Genomic DNA, 11292 nt, shown 5'->3' with positions numbered 1-11292 from the left:
CCAGGCGGCCTGCCAGGCGGACCAGGCAGCGGCCTAGCGGCCTGCACACCGGCCCAGCTAGCCTGGCCTGCCCAGACGGCCCACCAGGGGCCCAAAATGCCTATATCAGTTGGGGGCGGCTAGGGTTTCCAACCCTAACCGCCCCTGTAGCCGCCGCCGTGTGCACCAGGTGGTATTGGCCACCGCCAGGAGAAACCGGACATGCTCCTGGCCGCGCCACCCAGGGAGCCGCACCTACGCGCCCACCAGGAAGCCGGACCGCCAGGATCCTCCGAGGAGCGCGTCAGGATCCGCCGCGAGCAAGCCACTGCGGCCGCGGCCCACCGCGTCCTTGCGCCCGCGCGCCTGGCTTGAGGCCGTCGGGCCGCTATGCCGCTCCGAGCAGCGGCCGTGGCCGAGCATCCGCACCGAGCGCGTGACCCGAACTAGGAGCCGGGCTCGCGACCGTGCAGGGGAGCCATGCCTGCCTTCTCTGGGAAGAGCCGCCGGGCTGCGCCAAGCGCTGCTGAGGAGGCCGCGCCGAGCGCCTCGTAGGGCTATGCCCAGCCCCCAGCCGCCTGTCTAGCGCGGGGCCGCGTCCTGGCCAGGACCGCGCTGGGGCGTGCCGCGCAGAGCCAGATCCGACCACGCCGGTCCGCGCCGCCAAGCGCAAGATCCGCCAGGCGGCCACCGCGGTCCGTGCCCAAGCCGCTCCCCCACCCCACCGGCTGTCGTGGCGGCAACCGCCACCGGCCGGACAGAGGCCCATTAGGCCCTCCCATTAGAGGAGGAAGATGGGGCCACCCCATTTGGGCGGTGGCCAGTGAGGATGACGCGTCCGCGTGGAGCATCGACGACGCGAGGGGGCTGCCCACGACGGGCAGCGATGGTTCCGACGACCACGGGCGCTGACGGAGATGGTGAACGACGAGTAACTGCCTCTGCAGTGGGCGGAGGCGACGGTGGTGCCGCCAAATCGACGTCCATGGGAGCGGATGTAGACGACCCCGCGTCAACCACCGGCACCGGTGGTGACGGGGATGCAGTGGGGAGTCCGCACTCCACCACCGGCAGCGGAACCACCGCTGTCCATCCATGGAGAACGCAGAAGTGCATGTTTTGCACTTGCACACGGCGTTCAGGGATGACGTGCACTGGTGGAAGTGCAGCGTCTAGCCCCACAGCAAACGCCTCCAACATGGCATCATCAACAATGTGCAGAACTTCGCGCATATGGCGTATGCGCATGGAAACGGTATGCTCCATACCTTGCAATTGATTTGCAGATCGAAGTTGATGTTCTTTGCAAGAACATCAAGAGTTCTTCCCTCCTTTTTTCTGATTTCTCCCTTGAGACAGTGATGATAACGTGTTGAACTCTATTGCAGTGCTCAGTGGCAAATGGAGAAAGACAAAAGAGAGAGACAAATGATAGGGATAGTTATTTATTGCAGTATACTGTAGTATTTATACAAAAGTTCCCAAGGAATATGTCCTTTGGGAAATAACTGTCATCATGACAGATGGATGGATTAGATCACATTTACAAAATGTTTTGTAACAAGAACCAGCTTTACTTACATGAGCCCATCCGACGTGGCAGGGAACCACCACGATCCGAGACGAAGACGATGCCTCCCAGTCCAAGAAAGAACGGAGCAGGCCGCAGGCGATACATACGACGCGATGACGGCACGGTCCCACCAGGCTGATCCCTCACGGTTCTTTCCTATTCCTATTCCGCTGTACCCCAGTCCCCACACACAAAGCACCGACTCACTCGGAGTCGGCCACTCTCACCGGCCGCGGCGCCCGCAACCGACCTCCCCTCCAGGCGACCGCATGGCGGAGCGGGAGCGGAAGCGGAAGCGAGCGGCGGAGGAGTGGGAGAGGCGGAAGAGGGGCAGGAAGAGGGAGAAGGAGAGGCAGGTGGGGTGGACGAGCGACCCCGTTGAGGCGCTTGGGGAAGATGTGATGGGGCGGGTGATGGAGTTCCTGGACGCGCGCAGCGTGGCACGATGCACCGCAGTCTCCTGCGCTTGGCGCGGGGTAGCGGCAGACAACCGCCTCTGGGCACCTATGGTTCGGGCCTTCTTCCACTGTCCTCTCGCACTCCTTTATATTTCGCGTTCGTTGGCCTGCGTGCGTAGGTTGTGCTCCTGCTCCAGTTCGACGATTTGCTCTGCGGTGACGAGAATAGGAAGCCTTACAATTCCCTCGAGCAATCGATCGAGCACCTTGGTGCTCAAGTTTGCTGGGATAGGAATGAGACTGACGGCACTGCTGGACTGGGGTGAAAATCCCTAAATTTCGTAGCTAGGAGCGCAGAGGCAGAGGACATGCATTATTAACTGATCTGCGCAGCTGCTTGCTGACATGGCCAAAGGCGTTATTTTTGGCCTTGCAGTTTTTGTGTAGGCCCCCCCTCCTTTCCGGGGATCTACTTTCCATGACAATATCATTATATGGTTTCCAAAAACGTTGATGCTGATTCAGTCCCCAGTGGTACTAATAACGTGACAAATCAAGCAAGCTATGTATGTTTCGTTAATGTATCCAAAGAAAGAAGCTTTTAGTGGCACTGACATGCTGCAGAAACAATTGTTTGTTTCATGGACCATAGCTGTTCGGCTCTTATAAAGTGACGGCTGCAGCAGCCACCCACAGCTGCTAGCACAGTGTTTTGTGAGCGAGCTCATAGCCACAGCCACAGCTTCAAAGTTTAGCTGAAACGAATATAGACATAAGAAATGGTACAAAAAAGAAATATATCCATTGATTCTATCTTTACGGTTTTTTTTTGTTTCATGTGTAAATTTCTGTTTTTGGCCTCATTGTAATATTTTCTGAATCATATGGGTTTTCAGCAAAATGTGTGTTGTCCAAGACATTAATCACGTTTATACCACTGGCAGTTAAAATTGATGCTATGAATGGACCCGTATCCACAGCTTTGTTAAACTGTTCATGGGATGTATTTAAATGACTAATACACCAATGAGGCCATTAATAGTATTTAAATGACTACTTTCATTTGACCATCCCAAATAATTTGTATTTCTTGGTTAGCTTGGTGATTATGAAATTTTGGCATATTAAAATTTTAAAATCTCTGCTTCCCTAAAAAAGACTGGAAATCATATAAAAAATGGAATATGTTTTTCAGTGTCTTGAATTTTCACTCTCACGAATGGGAAAACAGTCACTGATGTTAACAGAAGTCGAATATCCAATATAACATACTAGGGTTGAAAAATATAGTATTTGATTGCATCTCCTTCTAGATCAAGGAAACAAAAATGGTAAATACCAAAACTGAGACTAGGCAGACCATATTGGAGGAAAAGGAGGGGGCAGAAGAAAACTGTGGCAATATGTATATAGCTGTATTTTTCGTTCATGATACACAGCAGGTCCTAATCATTTTGCTTGTAGTGTACTGAATTGATGGCGGGAAAGGCTCATATCCCACGTTTAACATCGATCCGCACTGGATCCAAGTTGTCTACATATTCAATGGTCATTATGGATGGGAAACGGGTGAGTACAAGCATTTTTTTCATCTATGGGATCAACAGTGCAGTGGATGAACATCAATAGAATGCATAATGTATTGTGCTGATGTACTCTTGTAGATCATTTATATTGCAGATTCTGGGAATAATGTTAGTTATATTGTTTAGGCATCTATTTTATTTTGTGCCATTCATATATACAGTGGTAATATTGGGGAAGTTCTCTTTGGTTATCTATTTGATTTATCCTGAAGCTGAAAGTAAACTCTTAAGTACATACATTTCACTCCTCCATCACTCTCAGCATAAAGTACATCATTCTTTTGTTCAGAGTCGGATCACAAAAGAGGATCTCTGCGATCATGCGTGGGAATATCGTTTCACCATAGTAAGTTTTATTTTGGTTAAATTGCCTCCCTTTTTCTTTTCTTTTTACGGGCTTATATGGCATTGCATATTTAAATTCTTTTTGTGGTTGCTACTGTACAGCTGACTCTGCTAGTTTTGAGTTCAACTTGTTTTAGTCGGTAACAATCTGATGGATGCATGGGATCATGACAACTGTCAGCATCTCTCTAGCTTCTTCAGAGGTTGTAGCTTCTGAGCGCACTGAGGTAGAGTCGATGCATATATCTTAATGGTGGCAATTAAAGGCTATAACTTTGATATACTGATTTGGTCATAGTCTCAATGATAAGTTTTGATTAACACATCTTGTTGAGATCCATACAACAAACATATGTATCTTATGAACACAGATTTGTTTTTTGGTCTGTCACTTTGAGAATATGTGTGCACATTTGTCAAGTATGTAATCTGGTTAAATTGTTGATGTTTTCATTTGAATTACAGCTTTCTTTTTGTCCAAAATAAATCACGATTTTTTCTGAAAAAAATGCTTTAAAAACATAGGAATTCCATGCTACAGTTTTAGTAGCATTTCAATATGTTTTAGAGAGAGAATCATAAGCTTATGACAAGGTGCATAGATGAGGAACATCTCAACCGGCTGCATTCCTTCAGCGCTTACTCTTTTCTGCTCCTGCAGGCAGCACCTGATTACTGGAGGAACCTTGATCCATCATGGAAGCACACTGGTCCACCTATGCGACGCTACTTCCACCCCGATGGCTACCACAGTGCAGACCCTCATGACGCCGTGTGGGGTGGCCATGAGTGCACCTACACGGTCATAACGAGCTTTGTCGACGATGGCCAGATCAGGGAGCACTACGTGAGGATCAACCGGTGGCCGCCAATGAAGGTGTCAAGGAAGGACGACTGGAGCTGGGAGCTATCGAACCACATGTACCGCTATAACAGCATACCTGATTCCCACAGGAAAGGATGCACTGGTCCTCTGTTCCCAGTTTGGTGAATGCAAGTCTACGGTAGTAATCAGCGGCTACGGTTCATGCTGCCGCAGTCTTATCTGCTAGTAGAAATCAAGCTTGCCATACGTTCGTAACTGAGGACAACTGAAAAATGGAATGTGGCATCAGGAGGTTGTATTTGGTACGGCTGCCGAGGGTCAAGGCTAGGTGTGTATGCAATATACATAAACAAGGTATATATATGTATTATATGTTTTGTACTTTTGTGGCATTGTGATGATGATGATACCCTTCGTGATGGTTTGGTAGTAGACTTGTGCCGTCGCCTGAACACTTACATGCCTGTGGAGCGTGTTGTAAAAATAATGTAAGTATGCAGCAAATGCGGTATGTTTTGGTGTTTGTGGTGTTTATGTATATGGTTACGGAGAAGGTTTTTGGTCGAAGGGCCTAAGATGTTTTCTAGTTCTTGTGCTAGGATAAGGAGATCAAAGGGGTGTTTGATTTCTAGAGACTAATTTTTAGTCTCTCTATTTTATTTTATTTTAGTCTCTAAATTGTCAAATATAGAAACTAAAATAGAGTTTTAGTTTTCGTATTTAGCAATTTAAGGACTAAAATTGAATAAAATAAAGGGACTAAAAATTAGTCTCTAAAACCAAACACCCTCTGAAATAATTTGAAGGGCTGTGATTTTCGTCCTTAGATCTCCGTCAGTCTGTCTGCTTTGTATGATTGCTTCGTCCAGACTAGGAAAGCAGATGATGCCGAAGAATAAGATGTAGTGAAGCAAACTTCAGCGACAACATAAAATGCAAAGACCTTCATTTAAAAAGCATCGTCCAAAGGAAACCTCGACCAGAGAGATGTGTGTGATTGTACGTATAGAGAAATATCGGAAATGTACAACAGCGAAATATCGGGAATGTACAACCAGAAATGTGAAGCGTTACTCTATAAAGGAGAGGAGTAAAAATGTAATTCTACATAATGTTGTATAGTAACTCAACCCTATAAATAGAACAATCGGTCATTGGCAAAATTTGCATCTGCGTCATTATGTATCATCTGAGAGCTTCTGAAGCTATAATCCCATTTCTGGAGCTTCCGTCTATATTCGAGTATGTCTCTCGTTGTTCCATCGTATTCCAAGCATATATACATATTCTTGTGCTATATAGTTTAGCTTTGATTCACTACTTGCCTTAAAGATTGTGCTCTTGAATGAAGATAACCATGAGAACGTATTCGAAAGTGACATATGATGGGTCCCGCCTCTAGGCCCACGGCTCCTAAGAAATAAAAGCACCCCAAAAAAGTCATAGTCGACCCCTAAGGCATGGACGAACCTTAGCTAACCCCATGAGATAATCTCCGCCCCGTCCGAGGGTGGAACCTTGGTGCGAGATGAGAACGTCCGAAGGTAGGGCAAGACGGAGGCGTACCTAGGGGTTAGCCGAATCGAACATGGTTTCGAGAGTCGGGTGAATCGGACATGACCCAAAGGTCGACAGTACAAAGTCTGACCGCTCCATACCTAGCCTCCACTATCGCAATAGTTACCACGGCATGGTGCGGAATGGGGACCATCCTTGTTTTTCCTAACCCCATATCAATTACATCTAAATCGATTGTAGACTTTACGTCCCTCGTACAGGGATGAGATAGGACGCAACAGACCAACTACAAGGTATGGAGGATCGAGGGAGGTGGAGAGTACGATCGACCCTTCCATCGTGCTAGCCCACTCTAGGGGTGTGTGCCACCACTACGGGTGACACTGTGCTGACAACTCCAACATGGACCCCCATCGGAGCTAGGGACGTACACCGGTATAGGACACTACACCTGCACGCACGGTATGGGACCGCCTTGACCGAGATGAATCAGCATATACAAGATTGTAGGACAAACACGATGAGGAGGAAAGATGTGATCAATCGGAATGTAGGGCTTCTACCCTTTTGACTTATTTTTCCCTCCTTTTCAATAGAGGAACGGTTGTAACTCACCCTGACCTTTAGATATAAAAGGGAGGGCAGGTAACTAAGGGCAGGAGAGATCGAACCAGAGACTTGGGAGCTTTTCCCTCTCTTGCCTAGCTTGTAACCCATACTACGAGCAATCGAGTGTTGGTAGCACAAGCCACTGAAGATTGGAGTAGGGACGTTCCGTCCGAACCAGTATAAACCCTTGTGTCCTACTCGCACACCATCCAAACACTAAAACATGCATCACAAGTTTATTAGCAGTGCTTATTTGAAACACCGAAAAAATGTCACAAGATTGAAAATAGTGTCGAATCTTTCTTGAAGCCATCAGGACTGCATACATGACATTTCCATCTCTTGTAATTTTTTTGCACGGGCCCGGTACTTCGGACACAAAGTAGACATGCATTTGCCTTTTCACACCTTCGTCAACTACATCTTGAACCAAGTGAAAGGGAGATGCGCTCTTGGTCCATTTCTATTTGTGTTGGTGATTAAATTCCCAACACGTTACTATGGACTAACAACTCCACATATGAGCATGAGCACATGTGTTTGTAAAGCAAATTGAGAAATATAAGAAAAGTGCATTTTGGAGCATATTGTAAGAAACCAAGTGGGTCTTCCACAACAAGCAAGATAAACATGGTGTGGTGACAAGGAACAAAGCTCGACTTGTGGCAAAGGGGTCCTCACAAGTCAAAGGTTTGGATTTCGATGAAACATTTGCACTTGTAGCTAGGCTCTTGTTAATTCACATTTTATTGGCCAACACTATTTACCATGATTTCAAGCTTTTTCAAATGGACATGAAAAGTGCATTGCTCAATGGACCCATCAAGGAAGAGGTCTATGTTGAGAAACCTCCCGACTTCGAGGACAATAAGTACTCTACCATGTCTTTAAGCTCAATAAAGCCCTCTATGGGCTTAAGCAAGTACTTAGAGCATGATATGAATGCCTTAGAGACTTTTTAATTGCAAATTTATGTAAGGTTGGGAAAGTCGATCCTACTCTTTTCACTAAGACGATTGATGATGATTTATCTGTATGCCACAATTATGTTGATGACATTATCTTTGGTTCTACTAACTGATAGTCTTGTGAAGAGTTTAGTGGGATTATGATTAAGAAGTTTGAGATATCGATGATGGGAGGAGTTGAAGTTCTTTCTAGGATTTCAAATCAAGCAACTCAAGGACGACACCTTCATCAACCAAACACAGTACACTCAAGACATACTAAAAAAGTTTGAAATGAAGGATGTTAAAACCATCAAGACGCCTATGGGAACCAATGGACATCTCAACATTGACACAGGAGGCAAATCAGTTAATCAAAGGCATACAGGTATATGGTTGGTTCATTACTCTATTTATGTGCATCTCGACCTTGACGTAGGAGGCAAATCGGTTAATCAAAAGGCATGTGTGCAAGGTTCCAAGCTGATCCTAAAGAATGTTATCTTAGGACTGTTGCCCTATCCACTGGTAATACTAAGTATATTGTTGCAGGACATTGTTGTGCACAATTACTCTAGATGAGGCAAACCCTCAAGGAACTTAGCTATAATTTGAGCAAAGTCCCCTCCTATGTGACAATGAGAGTGCAATCCAAATGGTTGATAACCCTATTGATCATGACCACACTAAACACATAGACATCAGGTATCACTTTCTGAGAGATCACTCACAAAAGGGAGATATCGTAATAAACCATGATAGCACTCATAAACAATTAGGTGATATCTTCACTAAGCATTGGATGAGAAAAGATTTTATGAGCTTAGGAGTGAACAAAATATTCTTGATTCTCGCAGCATGGATTGAAATATTGCACACATTGCTTATTTGTTATACCTTTGATTAAAGATAGCTCGTTCAATTTGTAAAATTTCATTTGTTCATATCTTTGTTTGTACCAAGGTTAAAATTATAGAAAATCATCCCCGGACCTCACAAGTCCAAGTGCACTGGCTAGACAAGTATTCATCGCTTGTATGCACATATTTAGGGAGAGGATGGTCTGCAAGTTGAACTTTTGAGAGTAACGTGTGTTCAAGTCTATCATGCGCATAGTCTCAAATTGAAAAGGAAATGGAGTAATCAGGCAAAGAAGAACGCTTCCACTACATATCCGTCGATATCAAAGACCCTTTACTCCGATTTGTGTTTTATTGCTCCTATTTGTGTTTTAGTTGTCATATCTTATGAGGAGTAATGTAAAAGGCCACTTGAATGTCACAATTTTTGGCATTTGATGTTAAAGGGGGAGAAATTATAGGCCAAAGCAAATGGATCGCACCACCACTTAAGTTTTTAAGTTTTTTAAAAATATGTGTTTAAAGTTACCAACTGATAAAAACTCTCTTGACAATTAAGAGGAGAGTCTCTTATGAAATTGATGTAACTAGTTTGCTAAGTATGTGGTTGTAGGTTTATAAGAGTCAAATTGAAGTATCTAATGCAACAAATAGCTCAAACCAATGCTAGAAAGGGCATATTTTGGATGAGGTTAACTATGATAAGTTTGGATAAGTTCTAAATGCCCTTAGAAACATATTTGAACACCTTAGAAGGATTAAAAGTTCAAATTTTGAAAAAGGTGCATTTGGAGTCAAGTTTGAGCCAAAATTGGATTCTAAGTTGGGTGGATAAAAAAGTTGAAGAACAATAACTTAGACTAGTTGGACAGACTCTAGACATGTTTGTCTAAGTCATAGGGATGCTCTTAAAGACGACCAAGTCGAATCAAAGAAGAAAAGCCCAATTTGGACTTAACTCTATCAGGTCTGCGGTGCACTAGACCAATTACACAGTGAACACATACTTTAGGCTTTAATGGCTTGGTGCACCGAAGCACTTACACAGAGAGGACTTTTCCAGGGCTTGTGTGGCTTGGTGCACTGGACCAGTCCGGTGGTTCACTGGACCACTTACGTAGAGCGATTGTTGTTGAAGAACTGAAGCACATTGCGCACCGGACTTGTCGAACTCAACGGTTAGTTCCTGCTCCAACGGCTACTCTAACGGCTAGTTGACGTGGCAGCATACGTTTCAGAGTATGGTGGTGCACTAGACTAGTCCGATGCCACCTGACAAGGCAGGTTTTCCGCTGATTTCGTAGACCGACAGAGGTTCGGTGGTGCACCGCACCTGTATTTAGGGGTGGATATCGAGCTGGCTCAACTCGGCTCGACTCGAGCTGGCTCGTTAAGATAACGAGCTGGCTCTGCTCGACTCGTTATGTTAATGAGCTAAAGATCCAACTCGGCTCGACTCATTTGCCAACTCGAGTTGGCTTGTTTAGCTTGCGAGCCAGCTCGATAATACCATGTCTAGTGTCTACAAACGGATATAAAAACATGTAGCAACAGAAAAGAAGGAGATGGATTTAGAAAAAAAGAATATAGTTTGCAACTTAAGATTCCAGACTCAACAAAGAACAAGATTAACTATTTTAGATCAGAGATTATTGTGATTTGACTAATTACTCCAACTCGTTTGGCTCGCAAGTCAACTCGCGAGCCCGCTCGAGCTGGCTCATTATCGTAACGAGTTGAAATACAAGCTCAACTCGTTACAAATTATAAACGAGTCGAGTCGAGCCACTATCGAGTCGAGCGAGTTAATGAGCTACGAGTTTTTTGTCCAGCCCTACCTGTATTATAGGAGGTCCGATGCACCCGAGAAAGGTGCATATTTTTGGGATTCGACCCAATTGCTATTTGGGTGGTTAGGGTTATATATACCCCCTAAACCGACCCATTCTGTATATAAGAGTTGTGATTCAACTCCTGCAAGCTAGAGCAACACCTCTTAGAGATCAAAAGCCTCCCAAGTGCTCATTAGTGAGAATTGAGCAAGTGATAGCCATTCTAAAACGATTCTTGATAGTGCCTTGTGTGAGTGCATTAAAGAAGTGTGTGTTGCTGCAATCTTGTGCTCCTGTGTATTGAGTTGCGATCTCTCATCTTTGTAAAGGCTAGTAAGAGGCTCCGGGTCTATAGAGTGCCTTATCGAGACTACAATCTATCATCTCAAGATCTAGAGAACTCAAGCTTAATCTTTGGAATCGTTGGAGAGGGTCCTCGTCCTTCGGGACACCTCAACGGAGAAGTAGGTTCGCTTGGAACCGAAATCTGGTAAATCAAATTGTCGTCTTTGTGTGTGTGTTTGATTTTGCTTGCGATTTGTTCTTTCCTCTCCCTCTCTACGTTCTCTTGCATTGATCTTGATTGAAATATTAAGTGTTGTTATCAAAGTTTATTTCGTAATCACTTGATCAACACTTCGCAAAAAGAACTTTCCCACTCCCATTCTATTTCCTCTTGCTCTAACAACTAATTGGAATCAAAGTTTTTATTTTTATTGCTTAAATTTTAGGTGTCGTATATTCACTCCCTCTAAGCGACTATTAATAACCAATATGAATGCTTCAAGCTGCAGCAAGCCTTTAACAGCAGCGTAGTTT

The 11292-nt window shown here is 44.9% G+C and overlaps 1 protein-coding gene across 1 annotated transcript; it reads left to right on the top strand.

The window, feature by feature from the left end:
* Window positions 1–1608: 1608 nt before the first annotated feature.
* LOC100284935 (uncharacterized) lies at window positions 1609–5239 on the top strand. The gene is made up of 4 exons (NM_001400625.1): window positions 1609–2061; window positions 3415–3519; window positions 3826–3882; window positions 4543–5239. Exons 1-4 carry the CDS (start codon window positions 1822–1824, stop codon window positions 4870–4872), a joined length of 732 nt encoding a protein of 243 aa, NP_001387554.1. The 5' UTR covers window positions 1609–1821; the 3' UTR covers window positions 4873–5239.
* Window positions 5240–11292: the final 6053 nt, after the last annotated feature.

Source organism: Zea mays, chromosome 5 (assembly GCF_902167145.1).
Source record: "Zea mays cultivar B73 chromosome 5, Zm-B73-REFERENCE-NAM-5.0, whole genome shotgun sequence".
Taxonomy (NCBI): domain Eukaryota; kingdom Viridiplantae; phylum Streptophyta; class Magnoliopsida; order Poales; family Poaceae; genus Zea; species Zea mays.
This window is presented reverse-complemented; position numbering and strand designations above follow the sequence as displayed.

Coding starts and splice junctions, on each gene's coding strand:
- LOC100284935 (NM_001400625.1), top strand. CDS start 1,822: ATGGCGGAGCGGGAGCGGAAGCGGAAGCGAGCGGCGGAGGAGTGGGAG. Junction 2,062..3,414: donor ACCGCCTCTGGGCACCTATG/GTTCGGGCCTTC, acceptor TTTTGCTTGTAG/TGTACTGAATTGATGGCGGG. Junction 3,520..3,825: donor TCATTATGGATGGGAAACGG/GTGAGTACAAGC, acceptor TCTTTTGTTCAG/AGTCGGATCACAAAAGAGGA.